Here is a 26,630-nt window from a genome sequence, read left to right on the forward strand (position 1 = left end):
AAAGCATTGCTGCCCACCTGAGGGTCATCAAAAGATCCAGATGAACAAAGAAGGGGAGGACCAAGCCAAGGTATAAAAAGAAAAAATAGCAAACCATCGGTGTGCATTTGTGACAATACTGTAGAGATTTTTTGTCTTGTTCCTCATTGTCAGTGGGATGTGGGATGACAGTGATGACAAAATTGCAATGACAAAACCCCTCTCACAGCTCAGTTGCCAAAATAAAATTTTAGCATTGTACATTTCTGCAAAGCATGGATGTAGTAAAGATTCCTTTTCCCCCTTTATTTTGACACTTCTTTTCCTCACTTATCTCACTTCCTCTCCTTCACCTTCCTCAGCACTGATTGGTTCCTTTGATTCTTTGTTCACTGCTCATTAACCTGACTGAGTTCACCTGTCCAAGCCCTGCACACCTTTTCACTTACTCTTTCTTGATTATCACATGGGGCATCAGTGCTGGTAAGCAGAGTTTCTTTCTCTTTAGTTTATCCTGTGCATGATTATGTTGCAGTGTTATGTGGTATCTCATGAGCCAGGGGACATTATATTAGATGAATTAGAGCCATTTAGTGTGAGTTACAGCGTTGATGCACTGACAGCAAAAATAGTTCAGAAATGTGAGCCACATAAAAGACATTCTGTGTCAGACAATCAAGTGAATAATTTAGAAATAATAATAATATGAGGACTGATGAAAAGCAGTTTTAAGATGTACTTGTAAACCATTGTAATCATTTTATATACAGCTACAGTTATGAATCTACTAGGTGAGGAGTGAAATCGTCCAAAGAGAATACGGTTAAAGCTGCACAAACTGACACCAGAACAGCAATAAAGCAATGGCAAGCTATATTGACTGACTTTAATATATACATATTTTCATCTGTCATAATGGCACTAAAGCTACAGCAGTGTTGTTTGCAGGGATGCAGGTTAGCATTCCCACCACATGATTGCACCGTTTCTGTGTGAAACAGCACATTCAGAATTTCTGACAAAAAATTTACAGAGGCTTGCAAATCCTCAGTAAATAAACAGTATAAATGTCCACCCTAACAAGGACTTTAATATAGCAGATTAAAATCTCAGACTTCTTAACACAACTGAAAATCTACAAAATAAGGTAGACTAGGCTGATAAACAAGCAGAGTGACTGAACTCTAATTGCACATTTTTTCACTTGTTTTTAGAGATTTTTTTCCAGGCTAAAAAATCTAATTATATCATAGTTTTTAATTCTTAATTAGCAAACGAATGACTTGTTAAAGTGGATATTTATTATTCAATAAATACAGCAACTATTTAATTGTAAAGCTTATAAATCGGCTTCAAAACGGAGAGCTGAACACCTCTCTGACACCGTCTCAAAAACGTTACACTATAAGCTTCACAAAGGCAGTATTTATTGCAGGGCTATTGTACTAGATGGCATTATTTGATGGTATATGTTCCACTAATTTTGTCCATCCTCTGCATCTCTACATACATGTCAGAAAAGCCAGATGATGGCTGGACGGCTCACGCTGACAACAGGCCAACAGTAAACTCAGAAACAGGTTGATTTAAGAAAGCTTGCATTAACTAAAGACATCAACATACTCAAGACAGTAATGTGACTGAATGCCCTGCGCTGATGATGCATCCTCTCGGATAACTTAGGTCAATTAATGAGACCGGTGCTCTTTGGATTCCTCCGCTGCTGGTGAGCGTAAAACGAATGTGTGTGTTTGACTGTGTAAGCAACAAGTTAAAAGTTTCAAAAAGGCTTTATGAAGACGAAAAAAAAAGAGGTGTGTGTGCACTGTAGGATCACTTTCCAATACGTCAAACAACATGAAGTGTGACAAAACACACCTACGACACAGAGGACACAAAAAACACCTTCCTTTGACCTTCATTTGGCAGCAGATTCCTTTTGCTGTCCTGATAAAACTGGCAGTGTCTTGCTCTTGATCCATAAGCATACATACACATTCATTCGCACACAAACACACACACACACACACACACACACACACACACTGCACAAACGCAATGCAGTACATAACATGCACATACACAGATATAAATACATACAGTTTTTCAATAAATGCACTTCTGTGTCCGCAGCTCTCCGCTTTGAAAATAGAAAGGTGCATAAATAAAACATTCCCATCATTATAGAAAAGGTCCATGCAAGACCGGCACAGTCAGTTCTGAGAGAAGAGGAGATATTGGGGCCGTGTCCCATCTGGTTGTGTCCCTTTCCATCCTACTGTTTCTTTCTCAAAGGTGTGTTGTTGTGTCTCCTCACCCTGGCAGTGTTCTGACAGTATATTTGTCTTTTTTTTTTTTTGTCTCTCACAGATGGGTGCTGTCCTGCGTATCAAACCTGTGGCTCTCCGAGATCCCGGCGCTGCACTTCCTGCTGCTACCCTGATTGGGCACCAGAGAGAGGGGGTCTGGTCTGATCAGGTACCTACAGATGGGGCACAGACATACAATCCTGTAATAGTTTTCATGCCGTGCTCAGTTTACAGTGCTATCAATTTCATTTGGTGCAGTGTACTCACACGACATCATGCAGCTCCAGCCTGGTGTCTGGAGAAGGGTTGATGAGGATATAAGACAGTCTGTTCCCTTGGTCTGTCATCCCATCTGATGCAGGAAGAAAAGAGGTGTGAGTGATGCAGGAAATAAAACAGGCGCAGGAAATGCAGCAGGCTGTTCAACATCCGTACTGAATAAAGGCTTCGTTACTGTGAGATACAAGACAGGAAGACACATTTAGATAAAAATGGACACAACAGTAACAATAACAATAACAGTACTCGGACCATTTCCTTAAGTAAAAGTGCCAATACAACAACGTAAAAATACTTCTAACTATAATTAATAGTACACTAAGAGCACAGTAAAATGACAGTGGAGCAGGAATTATCAGCAAAGAATCAAAGTACTTATAATGCAAAAAAGGTCCCATATAAATTACATGTAAGTGTATGACATTGTTGGGTTTTTAATGATTTATTAATGTGCATGTAGCATTTTATAGGCTGGCTGAGCAATATTTAAGTGCTGTAAGGAGTCACAAGTTAAAAAGGGTGAGTTTAATCTTAATGTGTTGTATTTTAAAAGCTGATATGTGCTTTTTTTTATGTAAGTCTTTATTTGTAAACTACAACTCTAAAAAAAATGTAGTGGGATAAAAAGCACAATATATACGTCTGTATTGTAGAAGTAAAGAATTAAATAGAAATAATCAATCAGATATGCAGCACAAAATTACAGTAAAGAACGTCAAACCTGATTTAATGAAAGGGTTGGTTTGGATCTTTTAAAATGCTGTTTTATCAGGTACGTAACCATAGCCAGTGAATTGCCTAGATGTCACTTAGCCCCCATTTTGGAGAAGCAGGCCTGAGAACCACCCCAGGCATCATAAGCTATATTTAAGCCACCTAATAAAAAGTTGCGCCTTCAAAAATCAGTTTGGGTGTACATTATATTTAGAATATTTTCACTGCTTTACTCTAATATCAGACAGTGATTTCTGATGGGGAAATGAAGCCCTTATATCACTCTTTAAAGCCAGAGGAAAACAGTGATTTAAAGCAGCATTATGCAACTTCAATTGATTGTTGAGTGTCATTTCCAAATCGTCAAATACTGTCATTTTGGGTTGGTGTTTCGGGTCCGACCATCAACCAAATGCATCAGTATTTGACAACCTGGGAATGAGACTCGACAATCAACTAAAAGTTGCAAAACGTTGCTTTAACATCACTAAACATGGGAGCTGCTGGGCTACTGATGCCTCGATCAGTTAGTGTGTGTTATTGTGTGACTTTGGCGTTAAAACGGTTAGTTTGGATTCACTTGAACTACACAATAGCACAAATTGATCAAAGCAGCAGTCCATTACAAGCTCCTGTGCTCAGCAAACTAAAATTATTGTTTTTCTCAATGAAGTCTAGAGACTTTGACAAGAGCACAGATGGGGAACTCAAGATGTTAAGAGCTTCTCCATCAGTACGGACGGTCTGAATGGAAGGTAAAGCAGTGACAACGCTCTCAGCATAGTGTGCACCTAGTATTTTTTTTATGAGACTTTCTTTAAGGTGGCTAAATTAAGTTTAGCAGTTACCCCTGTCCATTGTAATACATTGGTCATCTTTGTGGCGGTACTTCTGTCTGCTTCTTTAAACTTGGGGTGTGCTGACTGCTTTTTACTGTAGGTAATACACTGACAATATAAAAGTAGCCCATACTACCCCATTTCAATTACTGACTTACATTCAACCACTATCAAAGTTCAGGGGCAGAATTCTTTCATACACTAAATGTAGACTTACTGAATCCAGTTGGAGAAAGGCCCAAGTGTTTCATCCTCGTTCGCACCAGGGCGTTGAGTTCCTGCCTCTCAGAGCGCCTGAACAGGGTCAGTCTCTGCTGGTTGATCCTCTCTGCCGCGCTGCCTGGACCGCCCTTGGCCCCGCTGGAGCTCCGACCGCCCTTCCTGCTCAGTCGCCTTGCCCACTGCATGCTCTTCCTCCTGAGCAGCGGGTGGTCTGAGGAGTGGGAGGAGGTGGAGATGGGCTCCGAGGAGGTAGAGTTGCGGTGAACTCCAGCCCGGGACAGCAGCGGCTCTCTGGGTTCTCTGGTGTCCTCGTAGTCCTCGACTGTGATGGAAACCTGGGACTGACACACACACACACACACACACACACACACACACACACACACACACACACACACACACACACACACACACACACACAACCACATATTCACACACAGAAATATTTAATTTCCTTGCTATCACACTGGTTTTATTAAGTCAGTTCTTCACCAGTGCTGTCTCCGATTTCTCAAAATGAAGAGGAATTATTACTGTGTTATCATTTTAAAAATGAATGATGAACAAGATACACTCTGCTGCATATGATGAATAGTCCAATATTCTTTCCCATCTTTTATTTAACCAATATAACAATTTTTTTGCTAGTTTTTCTTTTAAAAAAAATGATATCCTGGTATTTCTCTGATACTTTTATGTGTCTGTCTCACAGGATGAATACACATGTCAAAATTAAGATCTGGCTGTCTTGATATCTCTATAACTCCAAATCCACTTGTTGGCAAAACATGTACAAACTGAATTAGCATCTGAATAGATCTATTTAAATGAACCTTAAAGGCAAATGCTTCATGGTTTTGTATTCTGCTGTATTATTGTAGTTAATGAAAGAAATGGTGACAGTGCAGAAACTGACAGCAAAAGAGTGAGTTTTTACAGTCCGGAGTAAAAAAAAAAACAAAGATTAATGCGTAATATATCAAATAGGGACGTCCATGTGGGTCAATGTGATGGGGAAAAAATGATTCTGTAAGTCATTATAATGAAATGAAATAACGACTTAGTATCTTAAAATAATGATTTGGTTTCACAACACAATGAGAAACTTTCTCAAAATTATTGGCCCTATTTAAATTATTAATAGCGCATGATCTAAAGTGCATTTTAAAGGTGTCGCACTCCATTTTTGTCAGTTAAATGGGGTTCATTCTTGGCACAAAGTGAGGTTCATGGGGTAAAGGGTTGTATTTAGTCCCTCAATAAATCATAAGTGTGTTTTGAGTGAATTATGAATTCATCTCCCATTCCCTTTAAAAGCCAGGTGTGCCTGCACCTAGCGTGCTGCAATTAATATGGTGGATTCAGTAAATTTGAGAAATAAGCAGTTTTCTGCAGAGAGTAATGTGGTTAGAGCGGTAATGTCCCTGTAGCAAATATCATGGGACATTTAAGAGGCAAAAATGCAGCAGTGGAGAGCAGCTTTGCTCTGTTCTCTGCTATCTTCACATTTTCTTCACATTTTAGTATTTATCTCATTAATGATGTATCATTTCAACCATCCACAACCCATATGCGCTTCTGTGTGTGTGTAACAGGCAATGTGAACCCATCTATGTAGATGCATCTTAATATCTGAATGATGCGCCCTTTGATTTTAGTCCACACCCCATTAAAAGATCTAGATGCCTATGGGAGCAAAGATGGGCGCAAAAACATTTTCTCTACTATGTGGGCATGAAAATAACGTGAATTGATCAGAAAATATCAATGGCATGCACTGCACTGCGCATTGGGTATAAGACAGGGCACAGTGATTTAGTATCTCACAATAATGATTGGTATCTCGAAAAATAAGGAATGATACGATATAGCTATTTTCAGAAAGTCTCATTATTTTGAGAAATGTCATTATTTTGAAAAAGTCATTATTTTGAAATAAGTCAGTTATTATTATGAGATAAAAGTAATTATTTTTGACATAAATGTCCTTCTTTTGAAATAAGTCAGTTGTTATTTTGAGATTAAAACCATTAGTTTGAGAACATTTCTGATTATAATGAGTTACCCTATCTTGTTTTTTTGTTTTGTTTTTCCCACCACATTAGCAAAAATGGACTTCCATACTTATAATCCACGTTATTTGATTCTGGGCCGCTAAATGCACCCTGTGACCTTCCCTCTCATTAGATTGTTTAGATACCCTACAGGTAGAGTTTAAAACCAAATCATCTGTATTTTGTTTTTCCACCAACTTTTTTGTATTGTGAGGTGTAGCAGACATGGTAGCCTCTAGAGGGTGCTAGCACGATTTCAGAGCTGAAGCTTGCTCATTTAAGCGTCTTGCTCAATTCTCCCAGTTAGTCCAGTGAGTGTAACTGTGTCTTTAGGCCATAAAACTAGTAGCAGCAGAGACCTCAGAGACTGGAAGCTTGTGTGCTTCTGTCCGGTAGATGCCGATGGGAATGTCTCCTGTGGAGGAGCACAGTTTCTGGTAGAGCCTGCCGTAGGTGCGGATCCATAAATCTTCCTCTGTGATTTTCATCTAGAAAACAATCACAATAATTAGCATCAGTGGCACATCACGGTCCAACAAACTCATTTTCAAGCCGTTTGTGTTCACACACTTACAGCACAAAGGAAACCTGAGCCAGGCATGGAGTCTAAACCCAGCAGCAGCCTGGTGATGGAGATCATGTAGTCCTTCACAAATGACTGTCAGGAGAGCACGGCAGACATGTCAGAATAAAACAAAAATCATCTTTGGCATTTTGAGAAACAGGATTTTTGTTTTTCAGTCAGAGTGTTTGTGTTTCAGATACCTGGTAGAGGAGAGTGTCCAGCATGCTGACGCTGAACACTTTCCCTGCAGAAAAGGGCAGGCGGAACATAAACACCAGGTTGGACCCCTTCTCCCTTTCTTTCTACAGATAAAACACACACACACACACACACACACACACACACACACACACACACACACACACACACACACATTTTTGTAGATTTGATTACCATGAAATAATGTGATGGGCATTTCTCAGTTCCAGATGGTTTGTAAGCATCATTGTTGGAGCTGTAACCATCAAATTCGTATGTTTTATTATTTTCTTACTTATATACAGAGTCAAGCATTCAGTCTGTTTTTTGTAAAGTGGGATAAAACAAGAAAATTTGAAGAAAACACACGAACATGCAAAACAAATGCTGGAAATCTACAGGAGGCCCCTCCTGCTGTGCTACACATTAACAGTAACAGTTATCTCATAATGTTGTTAATCTCATATTGAAATCCATTTCACTGTCAAGCAGTGAGAAATTTACTTATATGTTGATAAATGTAATTGATGCCTGAGGGGGAAATCCATTAGCTGCCACACAGCGAGCAACATTAACAATAGAAGTTTTAAAAAGGCTATAATCACTTACAAATGTTCATTGCAAAACTTTATAGTGGGTGCCTTTCTAAAATCACTGAGAATTCCAAACAAAAGATGGCTTTCATAATGCAAAACTACTGCATTTGCTCTCGTTTCATGATGACCTCTTCAGAAAATTAGAGAATGTGGGGGTTTGAGGGAGTTTTTACCTTTTCCAGTTTGGACAGAGCCAGGGAGTAGTGATCTTTGACTTTGAATTGCATAAAGCGCATGTTGGCTGGGTGTGTGAGCTCCGTGATGATACTGAGAGCTGGGAACAGTCTGAGAGGAAAAAGCACAGAGACACAGAGAAAAAATAATGGACTAAAGAACACTCTATGATAGTGTGTTAGATGGCCGAGCAGGTTTAGACAAAGCAGACCTGAAGAGTGTCTGGACATTGACGATTGTCTTTGCGTCAGCCATGTAGTCCTCCTCTGCAATCATGGAGCTCTCCTTGTCAACCACCACCATGGTGTCGGCGAAAGTCACTCCACATCGCAGCAAACTGTCCAGACTGCAGGGAGCATGATGGAGAGGGACAAGTGGGGTGTGATGAAGAGGAATAAGATCAGTGATGAAGCGCAGTGCAAAAAAATCAAAGAGCAATCTGTCAAGAGCACATGTATGAATAAAGATTATGGGGAGAAAAATGAGGAGATGCATAAAAATATCAGCGTGGGGCTTTGGTCTGTCTTACTTGTCAATGGAGCCAACTGTGTAGAACACCATGGGGAACCAACAAATTGCCTCCAGGAAGTCTGCTTCAGGTCTGCACCGACCAAAACACAAACAGACTTTAGATTCCCACCACTAGAGAGATTTATATGTGGCATGATGAAGAGCGAACGTCCCCACAGAGACAGGCCCCCCTCACTCGACCTGAGAAATACAACACAGCCAAACTGCCTGCAGAGAAAGCTGAAAATAACAGCACTACACTGGAGTGACTCAGCATTTTATTGCCTTTTTATTGGATTCCACTCTCATTTGGCTGACTGCGTTTGTGTACCAGCCACAATACACGACGCAGGATTGTGGGGCGCATTGTCCTGAAAGCATTCAGCGTTTCACAAATCATGTTTACGGTGACCTTAAATAGCTCCGTTTTTCTCCTCCATAGGCTATTTAAGGAGGAGCCCATTTTAGCATCCAGTGCAAACTAGATTTGTAGCAGAGCTGTTGTGCTCACAGCAACAATCTTCGGCAACAATAACCTAACCTATATTTTAGTTTGAAGTTGCGTTTAGAAGCATGGCCAGTGCATCACAACAAACAATGTTCTTACATGCTCTCTAGCAGCAGCACAATGGGGTTGAGCTCCTTCCTGGGTCGATAGTAGGCCCGTAGAGGCACAATGAAGTTGTACAGACCGTTTCCTGCGCTCTCTGCAGACACAATGATCAATTTGTTTTTGAAGCCATAGGAGCGAGCATCCTCGAAAAGGGTGTGGTGACAAGCCTGGGAGAGAAGCAGAGTGACCATGAAGAATGACTGCTGTGTGAACTTGTAAAATAAAGATAGCAAGCTATTTAATGGGATAGTTTGTACTTTTTAAGTGGGGTTGTGTGGGGTACTTTTCCATAGTCAGCGTATAATATACAGTAGATGCTGCCTTGTTCAGTGAGTTAGTAAGTGTTATTATTAAACCACAACTCACGACTTTACCTGCATCACTGCATAGACTGTCACAAGTCATGTCATGATAAGACCACTCCCCCCAAGATTATATAACTCCACCCTTCAGGCCTGTGACTCTCTATTCCCTCCGAACTTCTTTACCAGTGTTTTGCTAATTTTTCAGCCATGTCTTAAGTTCCTCATTGCCTTCTCACCTGAGCAAAATCAAACTAATTTTCTCAGGTTTTAAAGAGTTAATCTCCACATCAAGACTCCAGCCTACTCCTCCAAACTCAAGGCATGCTGACTGACCCCTATTGCAGGTACTATATTCTGACTATGGTCAAGTACTCCATACAACTCCACCTAAAGGTATCTAAACTATCCCTTTCAATCCCATACCTTGTCCATACGCAGGCAGCAGAAAGGCATCTTTTCTTGAAGAAGGTGGCACAGCGCGGGCGAGCTGCCGATGTATGGAGAGTTCAGCGGGTATCCCTTCACCCACCTGTAGCACAAACCCACAGTTACCTCTGAACCAGTCCACACTGATACCCATGGACAGCATCTTTATGACTTACTCGCAGTGTCGACCCCACCAGTGGGCGCTCTCATCTCTGTCACTGTCCTCCTTGCCCTCTTCTCCCACCTCGTCCTCAGACTGGTCTCCGAGCAGGTCAAAGGTGGGGTTGTTGACACCGTCCACCAGTTCCAGGACTGGGGCGATGCTGTGCCGCCTCTCCTCTGCCGACTCTCCCATAGCAGGCAGGGCCAGAGTGTTAGCGCCACTCATCTCTGTCCTGGAGCTGCTCCTGCTTCCTCGGCTGCTGCCCAGCACGGTATTCCCTGCATCCTGGCCTTCTGGACTGCTGTCACTGGAGTCCTGCAGGTCGATGGCCACTGTGCCTGAAACACACCCAGCAATAGTCATCATGAAGGCAGAGATCATTATACAGGATGTGCAGTGGTGGAAGAACTACACAGATCCTTTACTTAAATAAAAACAGAAATAACACCTATAAATACTCGAAACCACGTTTTCAATGTTTTTCAGGCCAAGGACCCCTTAGCTGAAAGAGAGACAGAGCGGGGATCTCATATACTGAATAAAATTGAGTTGCATATCAAAGGGACTGATAGAGGCCATATCAGCCTCAGGCTTCAATCTCGACCTCGCTTTTCATGTAGGTGAGGGAGGAAAGTCTTCTTTCACAAAGATAAATTGTTGGAAAAGGAAAAAATATTCAGGATTTATGTATGCGTATTTTTAGACAGATTTTTAGTTTTTAAAAAAATCAAGTAACAATTTGGCAGCCTCCTTGCAGCTACTCTGAGGACCCCCAGGGTTACGCACCCCCAGGTTCTACAGTCTAAAATAAAATAATAAATTAGAAGTAAAAGTCCTGAATTCAAAACATTACTTAAATAAAAACTATGCAAGTATTATCAGAAAATTGTACCTATCAAAAGTAAATTGAGTCATAGTGCTGAATGGCTGGTTTCATATTATTATATCGTTCTCATTCTATTTTTATCACTAACAAATACCTGTAAGAGTATTTTAATGTTTGTCAATGTGAAGCCAGTTTTAGACACTTTGTACATATAGTATTGCATTATATTATATAAGCATATCATGTAATCTTTTGATTATATATTATAACTATAGTGTCAGGTTAAAAGTACATTACCCTATCAGTTGTAGTTGATTATAGATATAAAGTAGAATAACACTTCAATAGTACAAATATACCAAAATTGTACTTAAAGGAATATTTTAGTCCCATAATGACCATTTGTATATCAATTACTCACTGCGTGTCAGTTTTGTTTTTCATGCATGCGTGGTGAATGGAGAAAAAAGTGAACATTTAAACCGCTTGTTGTATGCGATTTCAGTGAATTGACATTAACGGTGTTCACGTTTAATAAGAGCAAAACTATGTCAAATTATCTGTTTACAAACTCTGACACAAGTCATGCAGATTTATATCAAGTCTCATTTATACATTCATACGCTCAGTACTTCCCAAACATATGCATTTTTACTAAAACCTGACAATATATAAAGCACACTTGAGCACATGCATGCACATGAGCTCCGCTTTCCGACGCAGGTGCTTGTCCAGGTGTGTAACTTGGCTGTGCATGAGTCTGTTTTATTCTGACGTGTTTGAAATCATAACATTTTAGTGAAAATGCATGTGTTTGAGGGGTACTGAGCATATGACTGGATAAATGAGACTTGGCAGTACTATGTGAGTTGTGTGGGAGTAAACAAATGTTCTGCTATAGTTTTGCTGTTGGTAAAAACGACCACCTTTGCTTCAGTTCATCAAGAATTTTCTCAACTTTTAGATTCTTCACTCAGCATGGAGGCACGTGAGAAAAACAAGTTTCTTCACAAATTCGACGCAACACAAGGTGAGTAGTAATAGATAAATTGTCATTTTGCGGGTGAAGTGTCCTTTAACTTAAGAACTTGAGTAAATGTACTTAGTCACTCTGACTGATGATGTCTTTGCACAGTTCTGATAACACAAACCGCATTGAGAAAACTGAAAAGCAGCAGGCTTTACAGTTTCCCTGTTGTCCACTAGGTGGTGTGTTTGTAAAATAACAGTATGTGACATTTCAGCTCATTTGGCAGTAGCTCTTATCAAGTGTGACTTACAATCAGATACATGTTAAATCCTCGGGGAAGCTATGCATATTTTTAAATCACCCAGATAGGTTTGAAATGTGAGAACTGCATAAATCTAACAGCTGTGACTGTGCCGCTGCCCCAGACAGTGTGATGACAGCTTTGCATGTTTGACTAACACAGACACTGCAAACAGAAGGTCAGTGTGTAAATGTTACAGTCTTTGTGCCGTGCCCATCCGACTGACCCATGCTGGCGATGATACTGTGAACTGGCAGGCGGGTGAGTCCATGGTAGATGGTTTGGTGCACTCCCCTGGTATTTCCTCCCGTGCCACCCCACGATGGCTCCCTGTGGCCCCTGACAAATGCTGAGTTCTCCTCTTTGGAGATATTGATGTAAAAGCACATGTCAGAGGCCCCCATGATGTGGCAGGGACCAGGGTTCAGCAGGATGTTAGTGGTGTCCAATCTGCGTACTCCGATCAAACATACTCCATACCTGCAGCCGCAGAGAGAAGGTCAGCTCTGAACCGTGCAGGTTACAGCGTGTTCTCGTTTCTTGGCTTTTTCACCACATGACTTACTTTTTGTGAGCATGAAAGGAGGCAAAGGTGAAACTCTTGCCCTGGTATTCCCCAAAGAATTTACTTTCCTCCAGGCGTATGTGATGCACCTCATTGGCAGAGCAGCGCCGGTACGTTCTGTGCCATTGGTCAGCTGAACATGCGGCACCCTCCCTGAGACAGAAAAAAAGGATTGATTGGCCACATGGGGAAAGACTGACCTTTAAAACATGTAACACAAAGCACCCGGCTCAGCACCACGACCACACCAGAAGATTTTCCTCTCAAGGTTGCAGGGTAACATTTTACATCTCTGTCAGAGCCACTGATCAATACTTCAATCAGCATGCGGCTGTATACAAGGACACTCAGCATGTCTTAACAATAGATGCACGCGTTCACACAGTTAAGAGGACAACATTTTTCTCTGGGGGATATGGCTTTAGACGCGGAGGCTAAAGAGGTGACAGCAAGAAGCAAGGGTGTGGGGGCAGTGTGAATGTGGGTGGCCTGCGACAAAGACTGCATTATATAAACAAGTGTTATAGCGAATTTTCAGTTTACAGGAACTAAGTGTAAGGCAGGAGAGGAGGAGGACGCACCGTGTTGCATCGTCACAGCCAATAAACCAAATGGCCTCAAGTCCAGATATAGAAGCGTACTTATGAAACATCCTGCTCACACACAAGCTATAGAGTATTTAGATCAGCATTGGTTTAACATATGAATACATGTTTTTTCACGTAAAACCAAAAAGTTTTTGTGTTTCTTGCCTTTTTATAATAGTGTGGATGATACCCTTTTGTTTATGTTAAGATCAAAAATTGTGGTTTGAAATGATAAGATGATGCAGTGCCACGAATACAACAATGTAACCCAAAAAAAACCTCACAGGCAACAATAGAAGTATTATTTTTGGAAAAACATCTACCGTCATCAACAACAACAATAAGAAGTTGGATCTCCAAAGACATTTTGGCAAGAACATTTCACTCTGGTGAGTTTCTCAATACTGATAATATTATATCCCTTCTTCAACCAAATCTTACAGAATCACACAGCACAGCATGCAAACCATGCAAGTTGAGAGAAGATTTTGGTGAATATTGAGCACAGAAATTCAACTGTATGAATACAGATTAGATGGCGTTTACCTGTTGAGGGCTTGAAAGGCTCCTACACGTTGCTTGAAGGCCTCTTGGGGTGCCGTTCTGAATAAAACAAAGTTGGGTGACAGTGAGGAGACTAGGAGCAGCTCACTACTTTTCACTACTGTATATTTGACTGTCAAAACTGCATTGTGAACAATCACATCAAAAGAGGGACGGGGAGGAAGAAGGCAAGTGAACTCACTGTCCTCTCGAGGAGTGGATCAATAGAGTGATGAGTGTCGAGGTACCAGGGCACACGCAGTTTAAAGCCAGCATGGCGTACTTAAACTCCTCTTCACACACCACATGATCTGCAGACACAGGAAACAAGAAGGGCAAAGTGACCGAGGTTAGCAAAACACTCACATTGTGCTCTATAACAGTTTCAACTCTGAGCCTAAGAGCGCTGCAGTGAATATAGATGTGCTGCGGAAAAGGCTCCCCTGGCCTTTCACCATGTGTTTTTGTGTTTGAGTGACAGCAAATGTTGGATTATTCCAGGTGTAACACAAAGAGGTCACACATATCCTCACTTAAAGAAGCTGCCATTCAGAGCATATCTTAAAGTCTGATTTAGATTGTCTCCACATGGCTCTTAACGTGGAGGTGGCTGAGTCCCACCTAGCAGCTAAGGGCTCATTTTTACTCCCCTGATGTACAAAAATCATTCTGTTTAATGCTCTTCTCAGGATGCCATTACTCCACAATATCCTAGTCTGCTACTTTTCTACCATATCAATGCTCTGAATGTCTTATAGAGCACCTTTAATGCCAGGTTAAACCTAAACATGGGGAAGCAGCATTCAGTTTTTGTGCACCACATATCTGGAACAAACTCCCAGAAACCTGCAGGTCCGCTGTAACTCTCTATAGACTTTTCTGTTTGCCGCTGCCTTTTATTAAATCAAATATTTATTCATTTTGTGCACTGTAACGTATTCTTGTATTTTATTCCTGTTTCAGTATATTTTAACTTATTTTTTATTTTCTAGATCTTCAGTGCTGTTTTTAATTGTATTTTGAATGTCTTTTTTTCCCCCTTTGGCACTTTGTCTTGATGCTTTTGATGTTTTATGTAGAGCAATTTGAATTGCCTTGTTGCTTAAATGTGCTGTATAAATAAACTCGCTGTGCTTTGCCTTGTGATATTTAGTCATGCAGATTAAAGTTTATCCGCTGAGGTTTGGAGATATGCGTTTCTGAAGTTTATGCTTCCACCCAACAAAAGAGAGTGAATCAAATTTCAATTGTAGCCCTAAAACAGAAGCTAATCTCTTGTTTTTTGATTAATGTTATGTTTTTACATCCTGAAATCCTGAAAATGTCCCGAAATCCTAGACACGTCCTAAATTCCTATGTCCTTAAATCCTAGAAAAGTTCTAAAATCCTAGAAATGTCCAAAAATCCAAGAAATATCCTGAAATCCTAGAAAAGTCTCAAAATCCTAGAAATGTCCTTGAATTCTAGAAACGTCCTAAAATACCACAAATGTCCTTAAACCCTAGAAATGTCCTAAAAAGCTAGAAACATCCTAAAATCCTAGAAATGTCCCAAAATCCAAGGAACATCCTAGAAACCTACAAACATCCTAAATTCCTAGAATTGTCCTTAAGTCCTAGAAATGTCCAATCCAAGAAACATCCCAAAATCCCTGAAATGTTCTAAAATCCAAGGTGCATCCTAAAATCATAGAAATGTCCTAAACATAGAAAGACCTAAATTCTTAAAAGACCTTAAATCTGAGAAACATCCTAAAATCCTAGAAATGTCCTAAAACTCTAGAAATGTCCTAAAATCCAAGAAACATCTTAAAAACACAGAAACATCCTAAAATCCCAGACATGTCCTGAAATAAAAATGTCCTAAAATCAGATAAATGTCCTAAAAACCTAATGTCTTGAAATCCTAGAAACATGGCTGCTACAGCTGGCCCCTGGCCTCCTTTCATTTTGCAAAAGTGGCCCCCGAGCAATGCAAGTTGAGTATCCTTCCATGTTCCATGTATTCTGAATATCCTCATTTAACCATGGATGTATTATAGTGAAATCGCATATAACACGCTGTTTTAATGTCTGTAACCATTCACAGGGGGAGTCATGTCATTTCCTGAAGACAGCCAATGCAACAAGTTTGTTTGACAGATACTGTTGACTACACGTGACGACCTAACATGCTTATTTTCATATAGTATCCTAGCTCTTATTAGTCAGTCACGAGGCAACCTCAAGTTCCTCAGCTGCTGATTGGCTGGAGGGCGGGAGGACAACAAGTGAAGGTGTGTGATGGCAGGTAGGCACTAGCTCATTGGATGTCTCGCTAAGCTCCGGAAATGTATTGCTATTAATGTGTTTGTAGAGGGGTAGTATTGATGCTACAAAGTAAGTCGCAGTGTGTGCTACTTGTAGGCGAATGATTTTTTTTTAGTTTAGTAAGAGTTTCCAGCTAACAGACGAGCTGCTGCAAAGCTAAGCCTCCGTGCTAACTTCCAGCTAGCTAACCTAGCACCTTCATGGACATCGTCTGCAATGGACGGGCCGATTACAGGAGACCAGACAGCGCACTGGGTGACCAGGTAAAACTCAGCTGCACCTCTGGCGACGAGGGACGAGAAACTTTCTCATCTACCGCAGACAAACCGGTGAGTAGAGCCGCGGTTTCCGCGGATCTCTGTCCGTAATGACTGAACTCCTGGTGGGTGAGTAACTACGATCTGGGAATTAGATCACGTTAATATGAATGCTTTTTGTCGTTTTCGTTTAAGTGTGGGCACAGCAGTGTTTTATGTGTATTTCCACGCTCTCAAATCTTTTTTAAAAAGTTAATGGACAGGTTTAAAAAGTGTTTGAATTGAGTGCATAATATGGGATTTTTTTGTGCCAATTTTTTATATGCCAGTATATTCGGGGTTGCCTGATAATGGCTTTTCAGGGCCGATACCAATACAGATTATTAGTAGTCAATGAGACCAATAATCAATATTAGGAATCAATAAGCATTTACAATAAAAATATAAAAAAATCTTTTTGTCAAAAAAGTAAAGTATAACAAATTCCAACTCTAAACTTTGTTTAAATGTCTTTAGTAAATGTTTAATCAAAACTGAAACGTTAAACACAATATTCTGCAAGTTCCTAGCAACTTACTATTTTATAAAGTAAAGGGAGAATTTAAATAAAACAATGAAGAAATAAAAATAGCTGCACTTGTTGACAGTTTCTTTGCACCTTTAAATCAATCAATTTAATTAGCAATCATTAAAATAAATTGCTGATGCTGTTACAGATAATAGGCAAAATGCCAAATATTGTCCCCAATAGTTGGTCAGGCTAATAATCTGTGGACCCCTACAAAATATAACAACTCATTTGGCTGATAACAGATTCAAATGTCGATACATCCACTTTTTCCCTACCTGAGTTTAGTGAATGTTTGGGATGATCACAGTTAATCCACCATCAAACAGTCGGGTTGATCAGAAATTTAACATGTGAAATTTAATCAATTGACAGGGCTTGCAATACTTTTAACGTAAATGCAATATGTTGGTGTGTGCTTTGATTGAGGAAAAAAGGCAGCTAATCTAGCATGTCGTATTTACATGTGTTGGTCCACCAACAAAGTGGCAGGTAGCAGCATCTGCACAATCTACCCACACTGTGTTGACACAGACTAAATGTTTAATCACTTGCTCAAAAAACTAAAAAAAAAAAAAAAGTGATAAACTCAAAAGCAGCACATGTTTCTGTAAACAATATCCAACTTAATCCACAACACTTTTAATTGGAATTACTCTCTGCTGAAGAAATGTTCTCGATAAAAACATAATGAATCATTTCAGTTACTAGATTGTGTTAATATGTCTGCAGCTTTCCACCAAAAGACACAAGCGCTCGCACAAATGCGTCACTATTTAATGTCCGAAAATATGTCACTTGATGTTTGTCTAACGCAAATGAGTCAAACAGACAGCCGCGTCAAAAATCCTCCATCATCCTCTTGCACCAGCTCCCTGTTTTACTCCCATGGGTTCAATTTAATGTCACCACTCAGTTTTTTGGGGGGATGATGTGAAGACCAGGCAGCAAGGCAGAGTCAGTGTCAACCTTATTAAACCGCCTTTCACTCAAATCATCCAAGACTTAAGGGCAGCCCTGCCTGCGAGCCAACCAAACCAAACTGAGCAAACACAGATGATGCTCCTCTCGTTTACCTGTTGCCACACAGCCTCCTCTTTGAAAGGGAAAACCAATAGAGCGATTAATGTTTATAGTAAGCCAATCAGTGAATAAGGCGCAGGGAGCATCCATTTCCCCTGCTGTATAATTCTTGATTGCATTATCTTCAGTGATGAGCACACAAACATATTAGGGCTGCCTTGTTTACCAACAATGTCAAGCTAGGTCTTAAAAGCACAATATGTGCTTTGTATTAGGAAATAATTGGTGACGAACGTCAGAGCCTGACATGAAGCGTCAGACTCAATCAGCTGCCAGTCTGAGTAGCAGGAGAGCCAGCTGCTGTAAATGCAGCTTTTAATAAATTAGTCTGTGTGTGTGCCTGGAGCCAAGCAGGTGAAACACACAACAATTAAAAAAGCTGATTGTGACTCTTCTATTACAGCAGCAGCAATGTTCTTTCCCCTCTGAACAGTACATCATAATGCAGCTCACACGCTGACACACAGGGAAGCCTCTCGCTATTCAGCCTTTGAATTTCTGTTCAAGTGGAAGCTTTTACAGAGCAATGGGCATCTGAGAGCCCGCAGAGTCTAACACAAATGTTGCATCTATAGATGGTAACGTGTGTACTGTTACACACCCATTATACTGTCTCCGTGTGTGTCTTAGACACCACCACGCACCTTTACAAAAATCAACTCTAGTATGACAATAATATGCTATGAGAATTGTAATTGTGTTGTGTTCTATAGTTTTCCAATATGGGGATAATATAGATTTTTTTTCTGTAGTGCCATTTCAATAAAGGGATTTTGCCAATTTTCAACCAGTTTTGAATCAAAAACAATTTGGATAGTGTGTGTGAATGAACTGTGGTAAACTTCCCTCCATTTAACTAGTGCCTAGATATTGCTTCTCAACCCATGGCAAAGATCCTCCTGGCGAACAGGCTGTACTTTTGCATTTTCATATTACCGCCACCTGTGCCACCAACAGCGCAGACAAAGACTGTAGAGCTGATCAAGAGAGTTACCTACCCTTCTCTTTCTTTCTCCCAAACTCAGACCGAAAGCCGATCAGACGGTAAAACTAGGCGGTGCTGATCGAATATTGATCAAGATTATGCTACTGCATTGCTTATCTCTCTCCTAAAGTGTTTTCAGAAACAAAGGTGAATGCATCGTGAAAACGGAGGCTGGAAACACACGTGATCAAATGGTAAAAATTAGCAGTGCAGATTAAAAACAGCACCTCACACTGATTCACTATAAAGCGCACGCCTCCCTCTCTCACCAGAGTCCTCTGCTCTGTCAGCTCAAAAATTAATAAAACAATAAATTGATAAAATCAATAAAAAAATTAGCTCCCTGGTTGAATGGCGCTGTTCAGGATTTATCCAGGTCTTGGTTAATCAAAGGATATTGCAGTTTCTGATATCTTGATGGAAACTGATGCAGCACAAAGGTCATCCACTAAATTTCCAACAACTGTACATTGGCTAGCAGGATGCCAGTTTAGCTGATGCTCATTATTCCACATCTTTTCCTTGATGTTTACTGATGTTTACATTTGCATACCTCGACCCAGAAGTCAGAGATTGCAGACTGGTGTGTTGATTTACACATCTTGATCATGACCTGCAGCCATGCGCCACCACCGTCTAAATCTAACCACAAAAGCACCACCAAGACTTGCAAAGTAGAGAAGAGAGCCTAAATTTAGCACAAATATAGACGGAGAGGCAAATGAAAACATCTATAGTGCCTATCGTGCCCATAGTGCCCAAAAAAACCCAAAGAAATAGAAACTTCAAAATAAGATCACTATAGTCAACTCAAAAGTATGATTATAGTAATTCTCTACAGTGTGTTGCAAAACCATAGAGCTACGATAATACTGATATTTTTTTGCGTTATTTCTGCAGTAATTCATATTAGTAATACTATAGTGTTCTTTTATAAAGGCATCTCTGACCCCCAAAGTAGTCACACACCAAATAGCGTCATTTTTGTCCAATATCCAATTTCCAATGCCCCTCTTGCTTCTCTCTTCACCACTGTGATCTCTTCCCATCTTTTTCTGTCTTTCCTGTTCACCACAGCTCCCCATCCAGCTCTCTCTCCTTCAGGTGCCTGGACCTAGACCAGGAGAGAAACCAATTACAGACCTTGACACACCACACATCCACACACACACACACACACACACACACACACACACACACACACACACACACACAGGCGCTTTCTGTCGCCCTCACTTAGCGGATCGGGCTCTTTGTACCCATCTCTCCAGACTGTTTTCTGTCCCGGGTTGGTATTAAGGTGTGTGCAGATCCATGTGTGTATGTGTGTGCAGACGTGGTTATTTGCATCCTCTGCAGGAGCGCAATTATGACCTTACCACAGGTCCACCGGTTAAGCTAATTAAATCAGCAGGCTCTTATTGTTTGTATGAGTGAGCTGCGATCAACATGGTGCTGCTACAATGAGCCGAGCTCAGGAGGGTGATTGGCTATTGTCGTTCAAAACACAAAGTGGGGAGATAATCAATCGACACTCTGCACCCAAGTCTATGTGGTTGCTCGGACCCCTCAGGGTGTCCTGCCTGCTGCAGCGTCGTACCGACAGATCTTTTGTGTTGAACGCTGAGCTGTTATTAAGCTATTCCTGCAGATCGAATCAAATCCTGTATCTCTTGCTCATTAATGCCTCCTACATGAGCACTTAGTGGATATTTTCCAAGTGGTGTCAAAACATGGCATCTGTACTTACAGTAATGTCCATGTGACTGCATAGCCCACTGATTTGCCCCCTGAGTCTATAGAGTCGTATTATAGTCAGTTGATTATGTACATAGTGTTATGTGCTCTTAAGAGGTATGCTATGCAGGATTTTCCTAAAAAACAAAAAATAATGGATGAACTAATACAAAAGTAATCCCTCTCAAGCATCATTTTTGACCCACTAGAAGTATGTGGTGGTGTATTTATCTGCAGAGACTCTTGCCTCTGCCTGTATTTTCTCATTCTCCTGTTTTTTTGTTTTGGGGATGTTTACGGATGTGTAGTCCCCAGTCAGTAACAGTGCCCAGGTGATGTTGGGATTTTCTAAAAAGATGCCCATCAGGATAGTATAGCGAGATAAAATGACAAGCGCATAAAGCTCGGGTTGGTTTACTTTCACTTTCGCACTGAAGGAGAGGATGAGGCAGAGTTGGCCTGTTTTCTGTTGGAAAGTGTCAGCAGTTAGCTTATTTAGCTTGGTAAAGTACTGGCTTTTCCTACAAATAGTATCTTGCAGTGTAGCTACAACATGGATGTATAAAGAGAACTGCATACAGGGTTGAAGGCAGGGCCTCGTTCATTCCTATGAAAGTTGCTCTGTGGTGCATGAAGCTATAAAGTCTAAACTTGATGTATCGTGGCTTGTTCCACATGCAATATATAAAATGACTATATCGAATATAAATTGTCACGTTGTTTTTATAAGCTGTCAGATTTTGGACTCCCTTGCTCTCTCCTACAGCTCACTCTCTCTAATAGACACACACACACACACACACACACACACACACACACAAAAAGTAGGGCTTTTGCAGAGCTCCAGATGTAACTATTCAGTCACATTTTGCAACCATGGAGCGCTACTGCGATTTGCAAATACTATTAATATATGAACCAGAGAGCTGTTAGTTTGTGTCACATGGCACTAGAGTAAAAGTCAAATTTAATGAGTGGTAGTGGTGGTAGTGTAAGCAGGTAAGGCGTGTGTTTGCATCTGCAGAGCACCGATCACGACTTTTTAGTCACTTTTAGTGACCATGGAACACCATTGTGACTTGCAAATATTAATAATATTTGAAACTGAGAGCTGCTAGTCTGTTACCCGCTCACAGTGAATGAATCCTCATGGTGAAAGTGGTATCTGTTTAACTGTCAACTTTAACATCCAACTGCTTACCGGAAGCTTCAAGTCCACAGCAAAAACACTTCCGGGCCTGAGACGAGCCAGGTCCTTCAAAATAAAAGCACCATAGGTCCAGCTCTGTTTTATTTAATTATAACAATGCTTTTTAAAATTTCAATATGAAATTACTTCATTTAACTTCCTTATTATCATATATTATTAAATGTTATTAGAACAGTAGTGAATTCATCTTTATTATATGACAGTAGCTACTTTTTTCAACTTGATTGTAACTGCAGTTCGTTCAATAATTTTGTATTTCAGTAGTTAACATTAGTTTAAAGGACATTTGAAAATATTGACATATAAATTGTGAACAGCAATAGCCTTAACATATTGCAATATTATTTTAAAGCTATATTGCCCAGCCCTAGGTTGTGCTTCTAACGCTGTATCCAGATTTCTTTATACTTCCATCAGATTGGTTTCAAAGTGTGGCACGCTTCCTGGGAATTTCTGCATCGTGTACCTTACTTTTCACTGATAGTCCTATGGGGAAATTATTACTTAGCACTGAATGACTGTTGTGTTAACAAGAGCACAGCTGTTGCTTATTCCATAAGAAACAATATAATGTTAATATAATGTATTGCAATATAATGTGTAAAATGCATGAAGAGCATATTTGAACTATGTCAAACACTTTGTCAATGTAAGATAACACATCAGAGCAATTAACATGCATGTTACAGATGTCTGACTCCCACAACAGGAGTGGGACTCCCACCCCACAGAGCCAACTGACAACCACTTAATATCGAAAACGGGTGTTATCACAAATGAACATAAATTCATCTTTCTACCAGCCTGCCAGACTAATAGCAAAGACCTCAGTCTGGCTTTCAGGTGTTTAAACAGCACTGGAGGGGCAAGGGTGGATTGCCTACGAGGAGAGCTCGTCTGCCAGGTTAGCACAACAGCAGAACTCATCAAAAGAAGGGGATTTTCTTTGCCAAGGTAGCGAAGTAAAACGTTAATCATTGATAGAGACAGCTGGGATGAGGGCGGCAAGCTAGAAATTGAGTTTGACGTTCTTCAGAGCTGTAGGCAGAGATGTGTGAGAGAGAGGAAAGGGTGAGAGAGAGTTTGGTTCCTCTTCGTTCACTCGGCAGATGATTGACTGGCGTTTTCTGTTGAGCAGGAGAAGAAGGGACGCTCTCCAAAAGGCAATGAAAAAACTCACAGAAAACCCTCAGACGGCTTACAGCCAAGACGAGCCAATCTGTCCAGCACTTTTTCAGATCTGGGAGGAAGGAGAGCTGTGCTGCTGCGAAGCCATGCTGATAGAAAAGACAGTTTTCAGGCTTACAAATCAAGCTGACAAACTCAGGTGGAAAATGGGACCTGACAAAATAAAGCGCAGACAGGACAGCTCAATATCCGATGTCACCACAATGCAACCCTGCAGTAGCGGAGTGAAACTGCTTACCTAATGACCCATCTGTTACAGCACACAGCTCTAGTCACAAACTGAGCAAAATCACCTGTCAATTTGGGCCAGGAAATTTTTTAGTGTCACAGTAGCTGCATCCAAACAAAAATACACTCACACGTCTTGAGCTGACACTTCAACTCAGTGTGATTTCACACTCCTTTGCCCACCTGCAAATTTGACGTGGAACTTGTTCTCCGGCTTGAGAATCTGGACGTACAGGGGGCAATTTGGAGCGAAGTCTTTCACAGCCCAGGCTCGGAGGATGGTCTGGTGATCCTGAGAAAATTGGAGACGGAGGGGAGTGAGATGGATAGAGTGAAAACGAGGGAGAGAGACAGGAAGAGTGCACAAGAGAGAGACAGAGAGGTAACCCGTCATTAGGAGCATCAGATCATAGCTCCTCTCTAATAATCCTCTTAAACCGCTGACTGCACAGAGCAATCTAGTGGGCCTTGCAACATTTTGGAGTAATGCCATTCTGACTTCTTTGAAACAAAGGAGTATTCAGGGCTGGGCTGAACACTTTGCGAGGCCACAAAGAGTGAAACGCGTAAAACTGGCCAGGCTGCACCAATGGACCACCAAAGCTAAAAAGCTAACATCTACATGCTAACATCAGTCGTGAAATGTAATTAAGTAAATTTGCTTGAGTGCAATTAAGCAATTTAATGTAATGCCACTTTCTACTTGTATTTCAGTGACACTGCAATTCAGAGGGAGATACTGTAAATTTACAGATTACTCCTCTGCTATTTCTTTTTTATTTAGTTACCTTACAAATTCGGATTTTTGCACACAAACCATATAAAAATATAAACATAGCTAAAACCATTAGCCAGCTGATAAGTCAGCAGCTATTTTGATAATTGCTAAAATCATTTTTTATGAAAAAAATGTAATGGTTTTACATCCTCAAATATGAAGACTTGCTGCTTTTCCTTGTAATTATTTTTAACTGTTTTCATTTGTTTTAATTGATTTAAAATGTTCTGCATAAGTAATTTTTACTTTTAATAATTAGAATTACATGTTCCTGAATGTACTTACATTTACTGAAGTAACATTTTCAATGCAGAACTTTTACTTGTAACAGAGCGTTTTTATAGTGTGGTATTAGTACTTTTGCTTAAGTAAAGGACCTGAATACTTCCTCATGCACACAGGAACAACAGCAACACACTGATGTTTCACAGTGTTTATCATTTGATAGCACTTAGTACAAAGTTTGCAGATTTTTGAACAAATTTAAATTTTGACCTGATGATGGCATTAGAGACAATGTTGATGGATCACAGAGGTAACGATTCAGCTGCCAAATCATTCAGCGTGAAACTTGAGGTGTTGATTAGACAGTGTTATCGACTCACTGTCAGTCAGTGCTGTGTAACACCTTACACAGTTATTTTGTTTTGCACATATGTCTTTGTAAACAGACAGTTTTAATGTCAAGCCTGTGTGTCTTTTAGTCTCAACTTCAGTTGATTTTACTGTGAGATTAATGCTTTGGTGGAAAAATATAAAAATCACCACCCATAAAAAAAACAAAACTTCAGCCAATGCAGTGATCTAAATCCACTGCTTGAATGCATTTTTATGACACAGCTTCACTCCAGAATAAAAATATTGAAAGAAATTTACAAGACATTTATATTTTTATTTATGAAAAACTAAATTTTAAGATTTATTTGCAGTCAATTAGTCTCAGAGCTACAGTAGGGAACATTTATGAAAATAAATTTGTGTCATATTTGCTCAAACTGTCACTTTATTCAAAAAGAAGTAAATGAGACAGATCATTTGTAAAAAAAAAAAAGTCACTCCTCCTCTTCCTGCTGTTTGTAATGCCTCGCTCACACCACCAGCAACAACGCAACAACACGACCAGCAACATTATTGTTGTGTTGTCGTTGAAGTGTTGGGTTCAATTTCAAACTGCGGTCCTATGCTGCATGTCAACCCGCTTCTCTCTCAGGCAGAAACACCAAAAACATTATCATAAAAAAAAGAAAATGAGAGAGAATAAAAGAAGTGCTGCTCAAGGACTCAGTAATGTAGTTAAGTTGTCACAGGCTTGTGTGTGTCTGCTACTTGAAAAAAGCACCTTAACTGAACATCAGCCATTTAAAATCACTCATAGTCCATTGTTTTTTTTTGCTTGTAGTGTGAACACAGCATAATGGCATTCGCTAGAATCAGGCCGTGTGGCAGTAACAACCAGTCAGAGCTGAGAAATCTCTAACGCAGCCGTCAGTCATGTCAGTCATGCTTTTAAAGTGCGGTCAAACTGTCAAACTAGGCAGCACTGATCAAATGTAAACCGAGATTCTGTCACTGCGGTGCCTGTTTCTCATGTTAAATGTTTTCACAAACATATTTTACTGTAGTGTTTAGCTGTAAAATCAGAAAGTTTGTTACCCAGCTGCCATGATGCAAACGTTTGTCCAAAGTACGAAGCACAGCCCACCAGCTTGACCAATTTTCTCATTTTACAGCAAAACAGTACACTGAAACATTTAAGGTGAGAAATAGGCAATGCATTTGATCGCAGTTCAAAAACAGTGATTGACATTATTGACAGCTATCTTAGAGACTCCTCGATTCCGATTGGTTTTCATTCACTTGTGGTGAGGCCATTAGAGCCGCGGCACGGTATTAGAGTCGGCAGAGATTACCTGTCTGTGTGAATATAGAGACATTTTCTGCAAATACGAAAACACAAAAAAAGTTGTTTTTTTTTTTAAGTTACAAACTACAGCTTAACTAATCAAATGTATTTTAGTGTGAAGAGTCATGGCGATAACGGGGAAGCAGTGAGGAACGTACAGCAGCAATGCGGTCCACTTCAAACCGGTTACTTAGGATAAAGCAGGCCTCAGCATCATCCATCCTGCAGGCAGTTAGTAGAGTATGTGGCCAGGGGAGTGAAAGACATGGATAAAAAGAGAGAGAGAGAGAATCGGGAGCGATGAGGAGAGAAGACATGGGAAGGAGGGTGTTGTCATGTTATTGAGGGAAGAGGACAAAAGAGAAAAAAGCAGGACAATAGAACAACCAATGTGTCTTTCAAGCCCACGCTATTTATGGTTGAGATACTAAGAGGCGAGGAGACAGAGATTAAAAAAAGGAAAAACAGGCTTTTGCTCCTTTTCTTTTCCTGTAACAAAGCCAGTCTTAGGTGCTGTATTATCAGAAGCCAGGGGGTAAACAATAAGGAATATGACTCAAACTGAAATTACTGCTGTTACTTTGAGGCTGGAGGTGCATTAATTGTAAGCTCAAGCTTTCTTTTTAGATCTTGGGCCTATTCTGCG

At 40.3% G+C, this 26,630-nt stretch overlaps 1 protein-coding gene and 1 long non-coding RNA gene across 2 annotated transcripts in view; one reads left to right on the plus strand and one right to left on the minus strand.

Annotated features, from left to right (window-relative positions):
* The first annotated feature begins 391 nt into the window (after window positions 1-391).
* Window positions 392-9,988, plus strand: LOC148186457 (uncharacterized). Its single transcript, XR_015779603.1, has 5 exons — window positions 392-462; window positions 2,350-2,457; window positions 7,158-7,239; window positions 9,622-9,701; window positions 9,796-9,988. It is a non-coding gene; the product is annotated as an uncharacterized LOC148186457 (long non-coding RNA).
* The window catches only part of kcnt2b (potassium sodium-activated channel subfamily T member 2b), a 55,175-nt gene continuing 29,395 nt past the window's right edge, over window positions 851-26,630 (minus strand). The window contains exons 13-30 of the mRNA XM_042504618.2: window positions 26,143-26,206; window positions 23,487-23,595; window positions 13,941-14,049; window positions 13,742-13,798; window positions 12,609-12,761; window positions 12,270-12,523; window positions 9,960-10,284; window positions 9,781-9,886; window positions 9,047-9,219; window positions 8,459-8,530; window positions 8,141-8,275; window positions 7,929-8,040; window positions 7,162-7,263; window positions 6,971-7,054; window positions 6,756-6,884; window positions 4,338-4,683; window positions 2,556-2,640; window positions 851-2,461 (exon numbers count right to left, since the gene is read on the minus strand). Of these exons, the coding sequence (XP_042360552.1) occupies window positions 2,344-2,461; window positions 2,556-2,640; window positions 4,338-4,683; window positions 6,756-6,884; window positions 6,971-7,054; window positions 7,162-7,263; window positions 7,929-8,040; window positions 8,141-8,275; window positions 8,459-8,530; window positions 9,047-9,219; window positions 9,781-9,886; window positions 9,960-10,284; window positions 12,270-12,523; window positions 12,609-12,761; window positions 13,742-13,798; window positions 13,941-14,049; window positions 23,487-23,595; window positions 26,143-26,206 (2,533 nt within the window). The 3' untranslated portion in view covers window positions 851-2,343. The remainder of the gene's footprint in view (window positions 2,462-2,555; window positions 2,641-4,337; window positions 4,684-6,755; window positions 6,885-6,970; window positions 7,055-7,161; window positions 7,264-7,928; window positions 8,041-8,140; window positions 8,276-8,458; window positions 8,531-9,046; window positions 9,220-9,780; window positions 9,887-9,959; window positions 10,285-12,269; window positions 12,524-12,608; window positions 12,762-13,741; window positions 13,799-13,940; window positions 14,050-23,486; window positions 23,596-26,142; window positions 26,207-26,630) is intronic.

Source organism: Plectropomus leopardus, chromosome 18 (assembly GCF_026936395.1).
Source record: "Plectropomus leopardus strain MGB_pleo_1.0 chromosome 18, ASM2693639v1, whole genome shotgun sequence".
NCBI lineage: Eukaryota > Metazoa > Chordata > Actinopteri > Perciformes > Serranidae > Plectropomus > Plectropomus leopardus.